The 22,482-nt window shown below is 46.5% G+C and overlaps 2 protein-coding genes across 2 annotated transcripts in view; one reads left to right on the top strand and one right to left on the bottom strand.

Moving 5' to 3' along the window:
- LOC146191158 (uncharacterized) overlaps positions 1-17,673 on the top strand; it is a 174,444-nt gene extending 156,771 nt beyond the window's left edge. Inside the window, exons 3-4 of the mRNA XM_084601630.1 lie at positions 14,261-14,320; positions 15,877-17,673. Of these exons, the coding sequence (XP_084457756.1) occupies positions 14,261-14,320; positions 15,877-16,316 (500 nt within the window). The 3' untranslated portion in view covers positions 16,317-17,673. The remainder of the gene's footprint in view (positions 1-14,260; positions 14,321-15,876) is intronic.
- Positions 17,674-20,011: 2,338 nt separating this feature from the next.
- Positions 20,012-21,712, bottom strand: LOC146191157 (neprilysin-1-like). The gene is made up of 2 exons (XM_084600281.1): positions 21,626-21,712; positions 20,012-20,290 (listed from the first exon to the last, which is right to left on the bottom strand). Exons 1-2 carry the CDS (start codon positions 21,710-21,712, stop codon positions 20,012-20,014), a joined length of 366 nt encoding a protein of 121 aa, XP_084456407.1.
- Positions 21,713-22,482: the final 770 nt, after the last annotated feature.

Below are 22,482 nucleotides of genomic sequence, written 5' to 3'. Positions count from 1 at the left end.
CTCTCGTCTGAATAACACACGCTTGAACAATATGCGAGAGAGTGCAATAGTGGCAATGTCTTAGCATTGAGTATATAGACGGAGTGCAAATCAACCGTCATGCCAAATAAGACTTGGTCAGAAGATTTCTCAACTGCATTCATATATATTGCGTGTGCTTTCGAGGAGCAGGGGCTTGCGAGTAATAGATATACGGTTTGCAGCCTTAATAAGCAGAGTACTAAGGAGACAAAAGCAGATCGCTAAAGTTTGTGACTACGTAGACATATGTTAAATAGATCCCCCACACTGCGCCTAAGATTACGGTTATGTGAGGCATAAGAGATGACTGCGGAAATATATTATAAAACACAGACGCGCCGCTTCTCAAACTACTCATTGCTGCACTGTTAATTATATTACGTGCCGAAATGATTACAAAGAAGGAAAAAAAACGATTCCGCGTCCTCATCGGCGCGCGCGCACGCACGCACGCACACACGCACACACGTACGCACGCGCGCGCGCAAACACACACACGCACACGCACACGCACACACACACACACACACACACACACACACACACACACACACACACACACACACACACACACACACACACACACACACACACACACACACACACACACACACACACACACACACACACACACACACACACACACACACACACACACACACACACACACACACACACGCGCGCGCGCGCGCGCCGGCGCTCACGAAGCTTTCAGGAGGGGTCCGGCAGACCGGTATACGTCTACGTCAGTACGTCTCCGGCAAGCTAAATCTATCTAATGCAAAGCTTTATATGTATGACGGATCAAAAATAGGGGTCACGCCGAAGCTTCATTTTAAGAGCAAACGCGAAGCGTCTTTCACACCACCTTTTCATTTAGCGAATACATTTATATTTGCTTATTAAAGTTGTTTTTGCCCAAAAGAAGGCGCTGTATCTCAGAAAAATGTAAAATAGAAAAATGGTGTCGGAGAAAATTGCTCACGTGATCGCGAATCGGAGTTGTGACGCAATCGGGGCGCCGACATATGCGCCCCTGACAAGTTTACGTCACGTAAACTTGTCAGGGGCGCATATGTCGTCGCCCCGCCGGGGTGGTGCAGTGGTAAGACGCCCGACTACTGTGCCGGAGTACCCGGGTTCGAACCCGACCTCGGCGGCTGCGTTTCGATGCAGGCGAAACGAAGAGGCGTCCGTGTGCTTTGCGATGTCAGCGCACGTTAAAGATCCCCAGGTGGTCGAAATTACTCCGTAGCCCTCCACTACGGCTCCTCTTTCTCTCTTTCCACCTTCACCCCCACCTTCATCCCTTCCCTTACGGCGCGGTTGTGGTGTCCACAAAACACAAGTGAGACAGTTACCGCACCTTTCCCTTCCTATAAATCAATCAATGTCGACGGTTCGAATCCTTGCCGCAAATTATAGCCTGCAACTTTACTAGAAGACGGGTGCTAAGTGTGAAGCGAGATGGTACGACACCGCCCAACTTTTCCCAAGGTACGGTTGTGTCACAATTTCGATTTGCGATCATGTTAAAGCGACGACGTTTCGCCCAAACCAGCTAGATGCGGTTCGCATAAAATGCGTCACAGCGCAACTGCAAGACACGAACAAAGACTGAAAGACACGGCTTTGTTCTGTGGTCTTTCGCGTAATGTGACAGATTACTCCTGTATGCTAATGAGAATGTGCGACCCCAAACCGCAGTGCGAGCGCATCTAATTCGCATTCGACCTAACGAAGCTAACCTCGCCACGTTTTTTTTTTTTCTTTCAGACATTTCTATAAATACTTGTAGGATGCACAAGAGCACTAAAGACTATGAACTTCTGCCTAATAACTTAAGCGGTGATCCCACTTAGCTCACAGGTCAGTGCTTTCAGTGACGTCACACTTGAGAGACTCTTTGACAAGAGAATCTCAAAAGCGGGCGCGTGCTATTCACCAGCACAGCGGCAATTTTATCTGTCGCCGGCGCTTTGCTGAATTTTTAGCCGCTCATTAAGCGACGCAAGGCTTCGCGTGTGAGGCACAAAATAAGGTCAGCGAATTAAATTTGCGCGCACAGTAGCTTTACAAAAAGACAAAAAAATCTGACTTCTTCTGGGGCATAGAAAGTTGCAAATTTTCCTTGCTTGCGTGCAGGAGCGTACGCGTTATGGCGAGATACGGTTCGGTGTAGTTATGCGGTGAAAGTTCTGATGCAAGCTGTCACATATGCATAAACAGGGGCGTCGACCTCTGAGCATAAAAAGGTCAACCTATACGGACGACACATCGAAGTAATTGCGGGGCATTCGATGGCTGCCCAAAAGGGCCGCTCGGTTGCACAGTAACATAAGCACTTGGGTTTAGAGTGATTTGCGTGAACGTTTAGGGGTAATGTTTCGTGGTTGCTTTTCTTATTTGTTTCTTGTTTTTAGAACCTAACGAAGTACAGCGTTCACAGAAAAGAATACTTGGGGCGGCATTCTGGAACATTTTATTCACTTCTTTGTTTGCTTGCATACTTGTCGGTCAGCGTCCTTTTATTACTGCAGCTGTCAAAAAACGTTGCTTTATAGAAATCAGCCGCAACGTCACAGGCACTCACTCCAGATTATAATGTAGAATAAGAGAAAATAATGTTACACGTGGTTACAAAGGCGGGCCCTAGAAGACGTTGCAAGAGTGAAGACGACAGTCATTATGTATACCTGCTAACTGCCATGTCCGACGTCGCATGCAGCAAATGTCATTCGATAACGGAGTATGAAATGAGTTGGTTAAAATATATCTGTAAAGTTGAACCCCTCGTCTCGTTTGTGGTCGTTTTCTTGAAATGTGCAATTTTCGGGCAATAAAAATGCGTTATAGAACTTTCGAATTCCTCGCAATGATTTTTTTTTTGCCCCTGTGTAGAAGAAAAACTAACACAATGAGGCAAATCTTTGACCGAAATAAAACAAAAAAAAAAAAAAACAGACTGCGTGCACCTAATCAGAGAGATGGAATAAATCAGCCGCAGTGCTTACAATACTTCCATCGCTGCTTAAACACGAGCACGTATTTTGATGCTCTGTGCCGCAATCGAAAATTTCCTCAGTTAAAAATTTCAGCCTGAAGCCCTCTTTTTCAGCAGCTTGCAACCCCCGGCGGTTTCAACACTGCGAGACAATGTCGGTTTTGAAGTCCTTTTTCCAACAAAATTTACTCTAAAAATTGTTAGAATTTAGGATCACTGAAAGCGGCCTCTGCTGTTTAAGGTCGCTACATCAGAAAAGCTAGCTTTTGACCCCGACAGCTCGAACGAATATAGTGGCAACTGCGTCTCCAGTAGTTGACCCTCCGACTGTTCTTTGACATAAATTTATGGCGGTAAATGCAGTCTGCGCAAGGCTGCGCGCATTCACGTGGGGCCATTATCCACACCCTACCGTACGTGATACAAAGGACACTCTAGAGTTAAAGGTTGCTATATATGCGGAGGGACAGGGACTTGAGGTTAATTGATATGATGTCATCATGAATATACCACCACGAAAGGCGGGGACATGAAGAGAAACGAAACAAGTGCTTTTTTTTTTCTCTCTCTCTTTTTACGTCCCTGCCTATTCCGCATGTATATTCAACTTAACTTTTGAATTTGTTCCTCTCTCCATCCCTAATACTGCGTTAATAACTAGTGCGAGCACTGAATGTTCGTCGAGGCGGCTTTTCAACGTCAGGCAGGTAGGATGAAAAACAAACAATGAATAGAACGAGACAACATTGTTTGCAATAATTAGAGAAGCGTGTTGATTTCTAGACCTCGACACCGTGGCAAAACACACAAAAAAGTGGGGCCTCTCGGCGCGCTCTCTCTCTCTCTTTCTCTCTCTGAGCCTGTCCGGTGTCAGCGCACTCATCAAATGTAGCCGGTCAGGCCATGCTCGGTTCCAGAACAGCTGAGGAGAAGGATTAGAGCACTGAGCGAGTGTTGAGCTAATCGGACTTACCTCCATTACAGTGCCAAACTATAATTAGCTGTGGCCGTGCGGCCAGCATAGTTTGCACAGGTGCCGGTGGTTCTTATCTACTTCTTCACAAAGGTGGCGTCGGTGGTGCCGTCCGCATATCGCTACTGAAGCCCTTGTTGGGGTGCGGAGTATCTTCCGTGAGCGACACCTCGTGGCTGCTTATTTGTCAGTAAATACGTATTTCCTACATACGAGCCCAGCACCTACCACATCACTCATCACTCAGACAGCCTTTTCCGTAGACGTGGAAGATCTTTATTATTCTGTTCCACAAGGAAGGCTCCTTGAAACTGTCCGGGAGAAGATTGAGTACTCTAGTGAAATCAACTTCCAGAGCTCATCAGGGCTAAGCACTGACAACTTCATCACCCTGCTTGAGTTTTATCTCAATTCGACAGCAATATTCTTTAACAAAAAATTCTTTGTCCAAAAAGAAGGGATATGCATAGGTTCATCTGCGGCACCGGTGCTTTGTGACATCTACTTGTCAGCCGTGGACCGACGAATGTGTGACTTCCTGACAGGCATGGGTGTTCTGAAAGTTCTGAGGTATGTGGATGACTACCTCAACTTCATACTTCAAGCGACGCCTGGATGCGATGTGGATGCCCTTGTCGCCAGAATTGTAGGGCTGTTCACGGCCGAAGCAATAGGCCTCAAGTTCACCTGGGAATTACCACATCGTCAGGAGATTCAGTTCCTTGATTTGCTTATTACCTTCAGCGATTCCGGATGCGGCCCTTGTTTCAAATACAATCCACGCAGCAAGAAAAGCTTATTGGCCCATGAAAGCGCCCACTCGAAGCTCATCAAACGTGGGATTATAGCTGGTCTTCTTCAAGCCGCACTTGCCAGAAGCTGTTCACACAACCTGAAAAGCAGCGTCACCATCCAGATCAATCGTCTTGAAAAAGCAGGGTATCCCGCCAACGTAATCCACAGTGTAACAGCAAGTCTACTGCATAAAGCACAAAGGAATGACAGTAAGAAAGGCTAGACTGTGCCTCGGCCAAGACATCAGGTTCAAGTCATCCCTTATCTGCACAAAATTTCCCATAACCTGAAGAAGATTGGCAACAGGAATGATGTGACTGTTCTCTTTTCCGTGCCTACTAAGCTGTCAAGCGTCTGTACCGTTCTGGCCAAGAAACGTGAGCGATGTGAAAAGAAGCATGGCACCAGGTTCATTGAATGTTCCACCAATGTTGTGTACAGCCTGCCTCTCACTTGTGGGTGCCTATACATTGGATAAACGGGTAGATGTGTGAATGACCGAATCATTGAACATAAGAGGAATGTGGAAAGCTATAAAACTGGCAACCTGTATGACCATATTGTCTGCCATAAATGCAAACCTGTGTATGAGGGCACTGTAATTCTCGCACGTAGCAAAACCAAAGTGCAGAGAGAGATCATTGAGGCCTTTTTAATAACGAAAAACGGTGAAAAATGTATTAGTTCAACCTCTTTAACACTCCTAGATAAGGAGCTAGCCTTTTTAGGACATGTGTGATTTGCTGTGTTACTTGCTGTTACACTGCTTCTTGTTTGTTGTTGATTTTTATGGCTGACGCGGCTTTTGCCTAGAAATCAACAATTCTTCTTGTTTGTTGTTAATTTTTATGACTGACGCGGCTTTTGCCTAGAAAATTGATTTTATTCACTTAGGTTTTCAGCCATTTGGCTGTTTTATCGGTTTTAGTTTGCGACTGCCTGTTTTACTTTGTTTTTAGGTCTGACTTGGCTTAGCCATAGAATGTGTTGTTACGATTTTACGTGTGCTTGTCTGTTTGTGTGTTTATGTGTGTATCTCTGTGTGTGCGTGTGTGTGTGTTGTTTGCGCGCGCGCAGTCTTGCATGTGTGTGTATCTGTCTGCGTTTGCTGGTATACCTTGCATACATAATTCAGCCTTCTTACACAGCAAACATTTTTTTGGCCTCAGTGATAATATGATGAGATTTAAGTCATTTTTGCCCTGCTTGGTAGATGATCTTCGCTGGTTGTGTGCTCACGTGTTTACTCTTGATCGATATGATATGATTTCACTTGTCTATATAAGTAGGTACCGTTTCCTAAATAAAACCAGTTGGAAGTTTGCGCTCTGTCTTGTTGTCACGTCTCTTTCTTCATCTACTTTTTGCGCAAGTCGTTTACCTTTTGCTAATCATGTCACTCGCGGCGCGCGTAATTTGTGCTGATGCGTGTAGTACATGCAGGCACACCATAGCTGCACACATTGCGCGATACCAGTTCACTCGGTAGAAAGGGCGGCGCCGTAGCCGTCGCCCAGAATAGAGAAAAACGTGCCGAAAAAATACGCCGTTCAATAACACAAAAATTACGAGGGACTTAAGCGACTAAAGTATTGAAAAGCGAAAGCCTGAGAAGCCTCATCTTGTCTAGCGTTCCTGCCATCTGCAATCCCACACTTGAATGCGCGCCAATGAACGCCACGCGACAGCAGCCGCCAATGCGGGACACACTTTGTCCACGACAGTATGAGCCATTAAAGGCTTCCGCCTTAAAAGTTCGTCGGCATTGGGGTTCGAATTCAGGCTCTCTGCAGGAAAGGCAGGTATGCATCGCATCGGCAACAAAGATGTTTTTTTTTCTTTATTGAGACCACGAAGGACCGTTGACAACACGTGTGCTAGAGGCGCAATTATGTGAATTCGTTCTGGTGCGTATAACTTACTAACATGTGGTTGGGATGTGTGCTGATGTTACAGCAACAATAATCTTCAAAATTTTAATAATTTAAACAAATATGAAATACCGCTGAATGAAAAGGCGGTGCTAAAGGCATAGTGAGTTCGCACTTTAAGGCGAAGCTGAAGCGAATGATGCAGAGGACAGCCCGAATTCGTTTCGCCATACAAAAGAGCTAAATCACGTTTTATAAATTCGAAAGGCTTATATTTTCGTAGTTAACAGCCAGGTACGAATCTATAGTCATTATCAGACGCCAAGATGTAAAAGTTTAAAACTCACCTACGTCGATTTCGATGAACTATGCAGCTGATAAGTTACTGCGACCTCTCCTGCCTTCCTGTTTTAGTACGCCGTGTATATAAGTCGGATTTACAGCTAGAAAGGCAGAACCTAAAAAAAAAAAAAAAGGCCTCTACGGCTCCTCGAAGCAGTCTTTTTTTTTTTTAACATTAAATATACAAGTGTGCAGCTACTTTAAATCACTGCAAAACTGTGTATGGATGTTACACGGTCTGCATGCGCTACATCGTGATATCGTTTCTTTAATTATTCCTTCTGATATCCACGGTTTATCCTACCAGAGCGGCGTGTGAACTACAAGGAAAACACGCGGCATTCTTTAACGTCCGCTTAAGCATCACGCTGCCCATTAGCTTTTTTTTTTTTTTTTGCATTTTATCATCGTCAAAATGTATGACTGCAATATGCTCCGGAATCGTCCATGCCACCTTACTGTTACCAACAGGTGAAAGCCAAATTCAGTGTACCCCACCGTAGCGAACTTGATTGAAGCGCGGCGTCGTGAGGCATAAAAAAAAGATAAAATATTTGGATTCGAGCAACACGACGCTCATTTTAACGTAATAACTTTAACTGCACCATTCTCCAGGAAATCCGGCGTCGGCGGTGTCGGCGTCGGGGTTATGAGCGAAAAATCACGGCCATCTCTCTAGCAGGAAACGTTGCCGGGCAGAGATTGGTCGTCGAGCTCGGTGACATCACGAGACACGTGACATGATCAAGTTGGCAGGCGCATGAGCAGTTCTTCCAGAAAACGCGTAAGATCTAAAGGTAAATTTCTGGTGAGCCAGAAATTGTTCGTTGGAGTTCTCTGATTTCGCAAAAGCCAAAGCAAAGAGGAGGAGGAGGAGGAGGAGGAGGAGGAGGAGGAGGAGGAGGAGGAGGAGGAGGAGGAGGAGGAGGAGGAGGAGGAGGAGGAGGAAAGAAATAGAGGAACATCTGTCAAACATACACAGTCTAGCGGCACGCATACCACAGCCAATTCGTATTGAATGGACTCCGCGTGGCCTTTTAAGTGCTCGAAGCCAAGCGGATTCTGCGACCCGCCTTTCACCCTCAACCTCGATATCGCCGAATCTCATAAAACTGGACGATGATGATGATGATGATGATCATCATCATCACCATCATCATAATCATCAGCCTGATTATTCCCACTGCAGGGTGAAGGCCTCCCCCATATTTCTCCAATTAACCCGGTTATGTGCTAGCTACATCCACTTGACCCCTGCAAACTTCTTAACCTCATCCGCCTCATGCTGCCCTACTTTTAACAAGAAAGGAACACCCCCGACGCCGTACACGTGATCTGATACCACCGTGTACGGTAAGCCTCCCCCGCGGTCTAACCCGTGCAGAGGAGGTGGCGCTTCGGGGGATTAGAGTTGGGGTGGCCCTCACCCTGGCAGTGACCAGAAAGTGGTATCCACACCCTGGGTGCCCCGTTAGCAAATCCAGAAATAGAAAAGCTTGCATCCATCACCTGCTGTGGGAATGTCTAGCACTGAAGCCAACGCGGATCCGGCATCTGGTGGCAGCTGGCGCAGGGACCACATAATCATTCACTCCTCGACTTCATTGCATCAGCCAACCTTTATTCATTTATTTGACCTCACCCTTTATCCTTCGTAGTATTTTTTATGCCCTGGGGCAATAAACATCGCAAAAAGAAATGTGATTGGGTGGTGGTGGAGAATACATTTATTGGCTCAAAAGAGCATTCACAGGGAGGTATGATTGGACGAACCCTTGATTGGGAGAGTTCACTATCTCTGCTCAATGAAGCACACCTAACTTCTGAGCATATTTGTCAGCGGTCGTATGAATAAATGATGCCCTTATTTTCTCCTCTGAACCAATGGGCAGTACAATCAGGGCAAAAAGTTTGCGGGACATGGATTGGCAAGAAAACATTTCTTACTTTGTTGTCTGGCTAGTTTGTCCTCTAATATTGTTTTTTTCTCCGAATGTAGCATGCATGTCCGCTAGCATTTCAGCACATTTAATTCACAAAATTTGCACAAAAGCACGCACAAAAGAAAAAAGTATTTTCCCCGAACTCGTGCTCGGAAAACTTTTCTCTCTGACTGTACATGACAAATGTATGAAAGCATACCTTGCTCTGCTGTTTGAAGTGCAAAATCCTGAGCTGTCGTCTACGTTTGCTTCCAAGCGTTTCCCGTCCAGTCGTAGAGCCCATATAGGTTGATTACACGACAGGTGACATTTCCGCGAGGCAAGTTCCATATGGTAAGCACTAAGACGGCGAGCCGCGGTCGACATTCTGCAAATGCACGAAAGAAGATTCCCGAGGTGTTCGCGTAAAGCCTCGAAGACGCTGCTCTTCTGGCTAGCTGATTTCTAGCTGTGTTTGTTTACCTCACTAGTCCCTATATTTGCGCTTGGCTTTGGTGCCAAATATGTCCGCCTCACTGACACGCTTTTCCCGCCTAGTTCCTTCTAAATCCTAGCGTATCCCGACTTGCGAAGGCCCCCGAAGAATTTTAGTACCCCGCACTGCTGGTCCATTAGGTGTGGTGGGAAAATCCACTTACCCGTTGCCGGCTTGGTGGCAGCCCTAACTCAATGCGCGGCACCGTCAGAGAACGTATGTAAGCTGCTCGAAATCTCGTTTCTCCCGAGCCGAATGTAACACGGCGTGTACAGGCGGTCAAAGAGGAAGCTGTGAAGCTTCTTATGTTTACTTTTGTGGCTTCTGTATATGAGTACGGACATCCTCGGGCTACTTGAGATAGTTTATTTCTTTCTTCCGTGGTTTGTTTTCTCTGCTTCTTGACGATGTGTAAGCGCATCATACTTTTAATCTTGAAACAGCTTTCCCATTAACAAGGTCTGCGTATTCAATCATTCGTGTCCATTTTTTTCTACTTTTTCTATTTTGTATTTAACTTATATATACGGAAAATGGAAGGTGGGCCCCATGCTTCTCTGATTGAATTGCCCAACGGACTTCTCATTGCCTAGCTGTCTCTCAGCAGCGAGATAAAAAAGACTCAAAGATTTCCACATTTCGAAGACTTTTTCTTGGATTGGCTTGGCCTATGGTAGAGGTACAACGTTCCAAAACGACTCAGGATATGGGAGAAGCCGTAGTGGAGGGCTACGGAAATTTCGCCCACCTGGGATTCTTTAATGTGCACTGACGTCGCACAGCACATAGGCGCCTTGCTTTTCGCATCCGGCGAAAAGCGACCGCCGTGACCGCGAAAACTTTTGTACATGCACATGCTCTTGAACAACAACAACAACAACAAAAAAAAAAACTTTTAAACTTTTAAAAGAAAAACTAAGTTTTCTTTTTCAACATCTTGAGCCTACATTGTCGGAAATAAAAGAGTGCAGTGGTGACCTGCTGTTTAATCGCAACCATCGGAGGTTTTCTCACGTGGAAATAAATACCAATAATTGGCTTTTTAAAGCTTCGTTCAGATTGAAATTCTGCTGCCTTGGACAAGGCCGTGGCAGTTTAAACGCTTCGCTGTTGTTTCGTTTAGATTACTTTTACCTTTCGGCAATAGTTCAAGTTACGCCCCTCAGCACGGTGTGTGATATAGAATAAGATGAGAATGGTAATAAAGTATGGAGCATAGTGCTATTATTGTACTGACCACTAAATGCATGTTCAGTATCGCAACACAACGTTCGCTAAGCCAGCTGCTCCGCTCGCGCCCTTGCATAGACAAGCCTTATTCATTGACCTACGTGCGACCCTGTAAAGGGCATGCCCTTCGCAAAACGCATGCGCACTTAAACGTGTGCGGTTCTGCGCTTCGTTAACTCCCGCACTATGGGAAGCGAGCAAGCGAACAAAATAATGTTATTGGAAACACGTTACCGCCAGCAACTGCCGACAACGTTAGGCCCCGGAGCCACTGACCGAGAGGACGGTGAAATGTGTGTGTGTCGCCATGGCAATGAAGAGGCGAACTCAGGCAAGGCGTCCTTGGCATTGATATCCTCTTTTTCGCCTTTTCCCTTCGGCGTGCAAAGGCGAAAGGGGGACAGCAACGTAATTGTATATAACTACCGCACGTGCCCTATATATGGGACTCTGAGTTTTACTACTGCCCTCTCGGTAATGCGTGCCGACTTCCAGTGTCGTAAAATGTGATCGCGTCTCGCTCGCGAGAGAACCCGTGCGATGAATGCTGGCAGTTAGTTTTGCGAAGGGCGATTAGAGAAATAACTCCTCGTCGAAGAGCTACTGAACCGAGTAATTACGTTTGGAAGTGTAATTTGACTGTAAAATACTAACAAACGGCCGAAGAAGGTCTGCTTCGAACTGAACGTCATCCGGCACCACCATTTCTTCTTAAAACACAAAAACAAAACTAAGTTCAGTTTCAAACGAAGCATGTATGCGTACTGGTTTGGTTTGGTTTCTGGGGTTTAACGTCCCAAAGCAACTCAGGCTATGAAAGACGCCGTAGTGGAGGACTCCGGAAATTTCGACCACCTGGGGTTATTTAATGTGCAGTGACATCGCACAGCACACGGACGCCACTCCGTTTCGCCTCCAACGAAACGCAGCCGCCGAGGCCGGGATTCGATTGTAAACTACTAACAAACGGCCGAAGAAGGTCTGCTTCGAACTGAACGTCCTCCGGAACACCATTTCTTCTCAAAAAACAAAAACAAAACTAAGTTCAGTTGCAAACGAAGCATGTATGCGTACTAGTTTGGTTTGGTTTCTGGGGTTTAACGTCCCAAAGCAACTCAGGCTATGAAAGACGCTGTAGTGGAGGGCTCCGGAAATTTCGACCACCTGGGGTTCTTTAATGTTCAGTGACATCGCACAGCACACGGACGCCACTCCGTTTCGCCTCCAACGAAACGCAGCCGCCGGGGCCGGGATTCGATTCCGCGTCTTTGGGAACAGTAGTCGAGCGCCGTAACCACTGCTTGCGTACTGTATGCGTACTGCTTGGCGGTAAATATCATAAAGCACGTTCGTGCAATAAGATTGATTGATTGAATGTCCTTTATTGAATGGGAAGGCTCATGGCCATGGATGGGGATAAAGGGGAGTAGACATAATCTTCATTGTTTAGGTCGTCACTCGAATCACATTGCTCTAACCAGGCCACTAAGCGAGCCATACTTGGCAAGACTATTTTGTAAATGCGCATATCTAGGTATACACAGGGCTGACTCCGCTCGTCGTTTCCCTAACTCAGAAAAAAAGAAAAGCTAAGATAGTGGGTTATTTAAAAAATTTCGCTGGCAGCTGCTGACTGTTAGTCTCAAGAGCAAAGTGAAACGTATTACAAGTGAAAGCATTCAGTCCGCAAGTGCGAGTATCTGAAGAAAAGTCTCTCTTTTTTTTGTAAATCTTTTTTCAGAATGACAGTAAATATCTGAAAAACCTAAAAATGGGCACTGCATCGCCACACACAAACTTGCCACGGCCTCTACTTATATACCCTTCGGTTGTATGCCGTTCGCTTTGATTCGTTATTCGCTATTTCCGTGTTTTAGTAGGTTTTTTAAGCTTCGAATACTTTCGTTTTGTGTTCAGACCCGGCCATGTGCACAGTGAAAGTCATAGGCTGATTGTAAGAACACCTGGGAATCGGAAGTAAACATCCAATGATAGCGCTCGCTGTTGCCACTAAAGAAACAAAGCCAACGTTATAGACCCTATTCACTATCAGGTTTAGCAGGCGGCCGTTGTGGCAACCCTGTCTTGCGGAAACGTCCTAACGTTGGGCGGTTCGAAACTAAAAAGCATCTACCAGCGTCCTCCTTGCTGCGCGCCACTCATTTGTCGGATACTTGAGATGCCGTTTGGAACGCCGTCCAACCAGACCTCGGATTTCACCGACGCCGTGTCAGGATTCGCCGTAGGCCCTCTCTCTCTTTCTTTCTCCCTCTCTCACGTTGCGTTTTGTGTGCCATGGCTGGCAGTTAAAGATCCCCAGGTGGTCGAAATTACTCCGTAGCCCTCCACTACGGCTCCTCTTTCTCTCTTTCCACTTTCACTCCCATCTTCCTTCCTTCCATTACGGCGCGGTTGCGGCGTCCACAGAAATCAAGTGAGACAGTTACCGTGCCTTTCCCTTCCTATAAATAAATCAGTAAAGCAGCAATGACGTCACGAGAATAAGCTCTATATCTTGACTAAAATGAAGATCTGATGCTAACATTTTTGTCACAATCGCCAATAAGCCAATATATTAAAAAAATTAAACTGTCGCAGCTACTGGACAGTATCGCGCTTGGTGGTGTTGCAATCTGTCGATGAAGATAGACTGTTTTTATCGCAACACCACAACAGTTCTTTTTTCTGATGGCTGGAACATTACGTCAATCCATATCTCGGTCGAGATTCGCAAGCACTAGTGTGTGTGTGTGTGTGTGCGTGTGTGTGCGTGTGCGTGTGTGTGTGTGTGTGTGTGTGCGTGCGTGCGCGTGCGCGTGTGTGTGTGTGTGTGTGTGCGTGTGTGTGTGTGTGTGTGCGTGTGTGCGTGTGTGCGTGCGTGTGTGTGTACGTGTGCGTGTGTGTGTGTGTGTGTGTGCGTGTGTGTGTGTGTGCGTGTGTGTGTGTGTGTGTGTGGGGGGGGGGCAATGCATGGAAAATATATTTTGCAGCACAATTTGACACAAGTGAGGAGAGTTTAAATTGAAATTTTTACTCACTAGCTCGTGAGAGCGCCCACTCCCATACCTTTTCTCTTTCCGCCTCTTGTCACCGGCATACACAATCTTGTTGTTGTTTTTTTCATTCTGTTGCATTCAGGTGCAGTGTAAAACTCTGCGACTGGCGATGAGAAATAAATGTGTGTTCATATGCAATAATTCCAGCGCAAGCCGGTGTCCCCATTCGTGTGCGATCACCCAGGTGCTTGTATACTTGCTTCAAAGATGCAAACATTTGGTTAATATTCAGCAGTGAGCGTATGTAATCAGCGTTTAAACAGCTGGTGTGACTGACCATTAAGTACACCAGGCTAATGAAGTAAAAGTAAAAGAAAGTAAAAATGCAGTTCAGCAGCTGCATAAGATCTATGTTAAAGTCAGTGAATGCCTTCTTCAAAATGTAGCTCATAGCAAGCTGAGACCAGTGCGACAGGCTGTACATTTTAAAGTTAGAAATAAATTTCAGCTGCTATTATGTAACTGATATTGGAGTCACACAGATGTTCTCTATTGCTGATTATGCATTATTGTATCGTGCACTGAAAGTACTCTATTCTATCTGTTCCAGTGGTGGTGACCGTGCTTCTGGCTCTGTTCTCAATTCTACCCCTGTTGATGATGATCATAGGTAAGTGAAGTGACAAGCAGTAAAGCTTCTACGGGGCAACTTTGTTTAGAAATACAAAAAGAAGCTCAAAATAAATATAAATTTTGGCGAAATTTCATCTCGTCATGTAGTACGTTCTTTTAAAACAAAATGCAACGTCGATTAATGGTTTCGTCGAAAAATAAAATACAGACGTTCCGGCTTCCATACAGAAGTCCTGTTCGTTACACAAGCTTAGCTTGGGAAGCACCTTCCAAGACATTTTGTGTATAGTGGTGGGAGATCGCCGTCGCTGCGATTACGTTTTTTTTTTTTTAAGGGTGGGGGTGGGGGGGGGGGGGGGGGGGGGGGGGGGGGCGTCTGCAGGAGCTCGAGGCATTGACTTGAAAGCCCGCAAGTGCACTAGAAGCGACTTCCTTGTTCGGAACTTGCCTCATAGGTTCTTTCAAAAGCCTTGAAAAATCTCCGCTATCGCATATGTAAACACAGTCGGACCCAACATTTGGAATCTTATATACGACGCCCGGAAATTATCGTTCTCTGAGTATGTCCTTCCCGTTCACGATCCCGTGCCGTAACTTGCTGCAGGGAACGTACAGGGGTAGTCAAAAGTTCTCAGGACGCAGGTTCTGCTTCTAGTAGGCATTTTCTGGCACTTGAGCTCCCATTAAAGCAATAAATTATCTCGGAGGTTAGAATAAGGCTTATTGTACCCTGCACAGGTGTTTTGAGACTTGGGGCTGTCGTAGATGCCTAACTATACTGCTCATAAGAAGACCGTGTGGCCTCAGAACTTTTGACTACCCCTGTACGTCGAACATAAGCAGGGAACGCCGCACGCCAGGTATATATACAGCACAAAGAATGGCGACGCGTAATCGGTAGTGTCTGCCATCCGGTTCTGCTGAGTGCACTTAGCGATGTTGTAATCGACAAATTTCTTGCGGTAGACAGAGCTCTTCAACTCATGACGCAGTTGCACCATGTCCTTCTAGAGCGTATCATTCTTAAACACAACTTCTCAAGCTTAGCTATTATTGAGCAGGGCTCTTCCGTATGGAAATACCGAACTTCTTCGTTAATCTGGGCAACACGATTGGTAGGTGCTACATTTCTTTTTTCTAAATTAATAAAATGTCGAAATTCTTTTTTTTTATTGCATTTGCTACATTTGCCACAATCAACGAGGTTGTAAAGAGTACAGCTATAGATTAACGCTCAAATGAAGAGTTTATTATTACGATGTTTTTGTGAGGAAGAAGATGGGGGATGGTCTGTACGCCATGCATTGTAACGGCTCGATAAATTATGTTATCTACAAAATCTTATGACTATGCAGCCTCAAATAACTAGTTCCACATGCAAACGCACTTCGTCATATAGCTAAATAAGTCAGTGGTGGTCGCACACCACGTAACATAACTAATACGATCAAACAATGAAGAGCGTTAAAACGTTACTAACGCAAATGGATTGATTAGTTGGTTGGTTGGTTGGTTGATTGATTGATTGATTGATTGATTGATTGATTGATTGATTGATTGATTGAATGATTTTACACGTTCTTGTCGCCGCAGGCGTCCAGTACCTGCAGGAGTGCCCCAAGGAGCCCAACATCCCGCTGTACATGCTCATCGGTGGCGCCTTCGGCCTCATCAAAGTGGGCACTCTGCTCTACCATCAGATGAGGCGGCATCGCTATGAGCGGCTCGACGACGCGCTGGCCGACGGTGACATCGACGAGCTTTGGTCCTCCACCTCGACCAAGATCACCGAGTATGCACTCACCATCTTCCTGCTCGTCTGGTTCGGCATGGGCAACTATTGGGTGCTGCACATCTACCGGCCCCGCTACGAGCCGCTGCTGCGTGAGCCCAACAACTACTGCGACAAGACGGTGTACACGTTCGCGCTCATCCACTTGCTGGTCTGCTACGGCGTCATCGGCCTCTGGGTCATCGAAGTCATTTGCCTCGCTCTGTGCGTCAGGGTGTTCGGGCTGTGGTGCAAGAAGTGAGAGCCCGCGCCGCCACTCCGCTCCCGCTCCTATGCGTGTGTGACCGCACACGGATGACTCCCGGTTTGTGTCGTGCCTCAGTCCGTGTGCAACTCGCCGCACGGGACAGCTGAAGCAGGCGCTGCTACAGCGGCGGATGCTGTCTGCGAACTGCAGAAGCTGACCGAAGAGAAACTGCTCGCTCTGATGCCTCCATGCGCAAAGGCGACATAATTGACACAGCGATGTGTACGCATCACCTTAGTAGTGGACACTGTGCTCAGTGTATCCAGTTTGCAACAAGGACACAGGAGGCAGACAGTGCCCCTTGATTGGGACTCACACGCGCGATGACGGTAACTGTTTCGAGTGCAACATTACGAGTGCGCGTACTCATGGGAACTCCTGCTTGCACGCTGGCAAATGCGCCGCATACGAAAGAACGGCAGTTCTTGCGACAGCTTTTCGCCTATGAACGCCTTTTTTTCAAGCGTTGCTTTGATTCTGAAGGCTGCCCAGTAAGTGTGATGATGTGGGCTAGAGTTCCTGTGAACGATCACTGCTCTTTCAGGAGCGGAGACACCTATTGGTAACGTGAGCATTCACTGAGCGACCAAGCGTTTTAATGACCCTCCTGGGCTTGTGAATCATTCAAGTGAACCATACTGCCTTTATTTGCAAAAAATGGTCTCGTCACCACACTGTGATCTCGTCGCCTTTGAACCGATTTAATTAGTGCAGTGAGGCGGTAGACGTAGAAATTTTTTCTAACTCAGTTCTCGCCGATCTTTTTTATCGACGCGTGCGAGGCATGCGTGCGAGGCATAAAACTTCCTCGCCTTTCTTTCTCAAGTCACCAGCGGTGAATGTTACAATGGTCAGAGACCTTTCTCACTGCTCGATGACGATAAACAGGGCACGGTTGCAATGGACATTGTCCGCTGGGTTTAGAACGCTGTAAGGCTTACGTGAAAGGAAGCGTGGTAACTTCTGTCAGTGCGAAAGGGCTAACGTCTGTCGTGTCATGGACGAGACAGAGAGAGAGGTCTGTCGTGAGGCACCTGTGGAGGCAAGTCCTACACTGTACTATGTCAGAGTCATCGTCTGGAGTTTGGACGCTATTGTGCGGAGGTCATGAGTACATTCGCAACACGAGCATCTCTTTCTGCACCATGCCTCCATAGAGACCCATCACAATCGAGCCAGTAATCGCCGGCATCAGAAATGGTCTTTAGGCTGCCCTTTCACTGACGGTTCCTGAACTCTCGCACGCGCAGTGTGCGCAGTGCTATCTCGGTGCCTCCGAGACAGTTTGAAGAGGTTTTCGCTGTGTGTTACTCAACTTTTCAAAATATTTCACAGGCCTCTCCACGTTGCCGCCACGTGTGCAGCGAGCGTGAATGATGCAAGATGGTAAAAGCAAAAGGCTTTGGTTAGATCTGGCAGCGTCGCAAATGACCACACAAGCAGCATGAAGAGAAGACTGCATGCTACAGGGTGTTTTTTCTAAATTCATTAGGGTGCGAAGTCGAACGTCTGCAGTATTGCTACCGTTTACGCCCCCTTTAATAAAGGGCTTCCCTTGAGAGCACGAAGTTAGGTGTCGAAAGCAAAGCTAGCACTACCCTTCGTAAAGTACATTTAATTCGATCTCAGTGTTGTTCCTCGGCTCCCATACCACCTCTAACTATGCCCCCCAGTACTACCTTTAACGTAACTTTATAACCTATGGTCGCCCTAGGGAAGATCTCTAAATGTGGCTATTTCGGCCAAGAATAAGGGGTTGAGAACGACCTCATCTGAGATTACCAATGGCACTTGGGATAGCTGGTTCCTCTTTAGAACAGGCAATTTCTAGCGCTAATCTGACGGTGTAGGAACAGTGCAAAGAAACCACCAGGCTAGACATCAACTCTTGTCGTGCATAGGCCTCCATTTGCATTGCTTCTATGTTGTCGCATTAGTGTTAGAAAACAGTTTAGACCTCGCAGGCGTTGCTGCCAAGTGTTCAGTTTTTAAAGTGAGAACACGAGCCGCGACTAGAAGGTCACTGTTTGTTCACGAGTGGACGGATCTCTTTAAAAATTGTTGTTATGCATCTATATCACGAGCCAGAACTTGCTGTTCGGTCACAAGAAAGACCCCGCACATTGAAGAAAAACTTTTTTTCTCCGCTCGCCGTATACCGAGTGCACACTAATATTGCTCACTGCTCCCTTTCTGCCTGCCTTAATATACGAGCAACGCGAGGTCTGCACTCTTGGCTTTCCTCTGCCATCAGCCAGTTTACGTACACTCACAAACACGAGACACATACATAATGTTGGCAATGTATCTTGCCAAGTAGCACTGTCTACGCATTTCCTATAACGTTTATAACACAGGCTCGCAGATGAGCCCTGCAAATATGTGCGTGTTTAGCTGTGTCCCATGTACTGTGCGTGCTCCTAAACTTTCCTCTGTTTATATCTAACCCCACACTTTTCTGACGCAAGACAAGGCGCCGCGCATTCAACGCGGCGATGGTCTTCATGTTACAGATTCTTGATCTGAAGATATTAAAGGTTGAATTTGCCTTGACAATGCAAGTTCGAACGTTTTTTCTTACACGCAGTTGTTCAGGGCTGTAAACACCCTGCGGCCGTAATATACAGCGAGTTGGTTGCATAGTTGTGGCAAAAGGATCAGGATAAGTACGCAATAGCAACGCAATCACAGGAGTCGTATACGCTTCCGGGCAATACTGCGAAGTCTGTCTACCCGTCACGTACGTTAACATTCTCTAAATTCAGCTGGCATGAAAACGCGAAGTGCACAAACAGAGATTACACACAAGAGACCGAACCGCTTACAGCGGATAACAGCAGTTGTAAAGCACCGACCATCTTTTCGGCAGTAATTACTCCAGCACAAAAGTCGCATAAACAGGTTACTTATGCAAAATATGGCATGAAGATATATATTAGGCCACAATCCGTGCTGTAAACTATCAAGGCTTCTCTCCATTGTATAAAAGCTCTAATAAAAAACCGAAACCCTCATTAACAGAAATCGAGCACAAGCAAGAACAGTATAAATGATTTGGGGATACATAAAAAAGTATGGCTTGGTGCACGTACTTGTGCTGCTTAGCAGCATGTGAGAGTGACACCGGGTATTCGTGACCTTTACACGAATAACCTTGAGCCGATCTATCTGACTATTCAGAACCGAACTTGTAATGTTTTATTAATAAAATAATCTGCTCACATGATAATATACAGGAAATGGTAATAACATCAAATGTTTAGACGGGACCTCACCTAAAAGATGAGTAAGAAAAGGGATTAACAACAGGCTCAAATATATACGAGGCAATATGTTGGACTAACAGTCAGATAAAATATTAGGTTATTGCGTCCATTAAAGAGAAAAATCCTTCTAAAAGAATGATACTGAAGACATGTGGAAGAATGCGAAGCATAACATTATATTGATAATATAACGCAGCAATTGAGCGAACGCAATATTTAGGGGGAAAAAATTTTCCACAATTTCAAGAAGAAACGAGAAATGTATATTTTTTAACTCGAAATTTCGATGCTTTAAGATGAGACGTATTTAAAATTGAAATACCGTATACCGCAATTATTGCGAGCTTTAGATAAGATCGCTGCTGAGTGCAACACACTCCTACGTCATCAGCGTCAATTACGGCGCTGAAGATTCGAGGGTGCTCAGAGGGCGACAGAGCACTGTGATTGGGTGGCCATGGGGCTTCTGCCCTGGCAACCGAAGGCCCGCTTGAACGCCTTCATCTGGAGGAGAGGGAAGTTGACGCGCTCCTCGGGCGGCAGCTCGAAGTGGGTCTCGAACGCGCGCGCCCTGTAGTCGTCGTCACTCGCCTCGCAGTTATCGAGAGCGTAGTACACGAAGAACAGCTGCTCGGCACTCAAGTTCGGCAGCCGGGCGAACCTGAAGTCCGAGTGCCACACGCGCTTCACATCCAGCAGCTCCTGAAGGCAAAACAGCCGCGGCAGCAAGGTCGGGTAAGTCGCGCTGAAGAAGCCGTCGCGAAATGAACGAAATTCGAGCCTACACTTCTCGGCGCATAAAAGTGCAAGGTGAAGCGCTGGTGGAATTGCGAGTACAGAGATTTATTCACGATATTTTAAAGACAAAGACGTCCCATTTCACCAGAGAGCTTCTAGTAAGCTAAAAAGGGCCAAGAAAAATGAAATACTGGTGTCACCATGACCATTTGGCTTCACAAGAAAGCTGTGCTGCATCGAGATCTTTATGGGTTTTTTTTTTGTTGTTGTTTTTTGCACATCACTGAGTGCTAGGCTGCAACATCATTCATTTAAAATTTGAGTAAACGCTTGCCCTGTATGTCGCAATATGGCGGTTACGAATGAATTATGGCAGGATATTTTTTCTAATGCAATAATTTTCGGCGAGGAATGGTCCTGTGGCTGCCGAATAGATACAGCCACAAGAAGCAACAGACTCAACGTTCACTAAGAGCCAAAATGCGATGAAGCTGTCCTCTGTAGCCCTTGAAATGAACACTTTAAACGCTGAAACTAACTGCAGTAAGTATATATTAAGCAGTAATCGTTTAACATTTTGCTGCAACATGACCGTTTTTCGTTGTGGTGAAACGATCGACTGGCGTAAATACAATAGATGATATCGAATGGATTTACCCATTCTTATCATCTTCGTTACCATCATCAAAAGCAGCCTGACTATACGTACTGCATGGTGAAGGCCTCTACTATACATTTCCAACTAGTCCGCTCCTGTGACAGTTGCAGCATATATGTATTCCGCTAAACGTTTATTACCATCAGGTGCTATGTGGGCAGTTCACATGATTATTACGCTGCAATCCAAACACCACTCGAACACTCGAAAAGATGAAGCGAAGCGGCCCAAGCTAGACCTGCATAATATAGCGTTTGCTTGCGCCTTTCCTGTTGCCTTAAGTCTTCTAGCCCTTATGCCTGCAATGCGGATAGTAAGCCTTCGTAAAGGTTAGACCGCCACTTTGGATTTAGTTTCTCCATGTGTACAAAAAAAAAACTGGTGGATTTAGAGGTCATGATCAAGTTGCTACGGCTTTGTATGAGCAAATCAAGTATGCTTAGAAACGTAATAAGCAAAGATAGACTGTCATCACCATATGATGAGTTAGCCAAGTCGTAAACTATCTTGAGAGGGAAGCGCAGACATGAAGAGAAGCCCAAATGCGATTTTCAGTTGAGCCGCCTCAGAACCTCTTAAACATGGCTGCCTCAAAGGGAGCTAATTTAGGTGCCGAAAGAAAAACACCGATCCCCACTCACCTCGAAGGCCCAGAAGGATTGCATCAGGGCCACCGTCTGCTCCAGGAACGAGAAACCCGCAGGGCTGACGTCGCTCATTTGGCGCATGAAGCCACTCTTGAGGATATCCGGCGCCCTGAGGTAGTCCCCTAAGAGGCACTTGACCGTGTCCCGAAGCCGACGATCGTAGTCGTGGGTATACAATAGCGGTGCATCGTCCGAGGGCTGGCTGCTGAACACGAAGTCGTTATACAGTGCGGGCACAAGTCCCCTGATGATGCGTACGCCGAAGCGAGATATGTGAAACGCGAACAGCGAACCGTTGGTGGGCACTGAAACGTTCACTACGGCCGTGGGTATGAAGAGCCTTTTTCTCTGGGCATCGTACTCCGGCGACGCATCGAAAATGGACGCTGAAAAAGGCGCGCCTGCTGAGCTTCCCAGTAAGGGCCCCATCCTTTCAGCGAAGCGGGCCGTGTGCAAAATACGCAGGTATTTAACGATGCCTTCACTGCTCAACGACGTCCGCTCCAGACGCTGCTGCATTTGGTGCTCGTACAACCTGTAGCTGGCGTCGTTCAGGATCCACTGTGGGTAGAAGTATTGTAGCCGACTTGTGGACAGCTTGTGTTTGGCCAGACGGAGGTCGATCGAGTCTGAGAAACTGCGGCTGCGTTCGCGGAACCACAGGAGCCTGGACAGCCCACGCTGGAACTTGTTCTCCACCTTGGAGGCCCACAAGCGTGCCATCGTGTCGAAGCCGGTGTTGCGAATACTCTTGAAGAAGGCGCGAGTGTACATTGCCGGAAGCACCTGCTCCACCTCCCGTGAACAAAGGCCGAGCCTCGTGCCCTGCCTCATATTTGCGAGGCCATGCG

This window comes from Amblyomma maculatum, chromosome 4 (genome assembly GCF_055883805.1).
Source record: "Amblyomma maculatum isolate TAMU_Amacu chromosome 4, ASM5588380v1, whole genome shotgun sequence".
Lineage (NCBI taxonomy): Eukaryota > Metazoa > Arthropoda > Arachnida > Ixodida > Ixodidae > Amblyomma > Amblyomma maculatum.
Note: the sequence above shows the minus strand (reverse complement) of the source record. Positions and strands in the feature narration are given on the sequence as shown.

Bases quoted from the DNA above. Each gene is read 5' to 3' on its own strand.
- LOC146191157 (XM_084600281.1), bottom strand. From the start codon at position 21,712: ATGCGCCAAATGAGCGACGTCAGCCCTGCGGGTTTCTCGTTCCTGGAG. The intron at 20,291-21,625 runs GTGAGTGGGGAT...TTTTGCCTTCAG, and splicing joins AATCCTTCTGGGCCTTCGAG to GAGCTGCTGGATGTGAAGCG.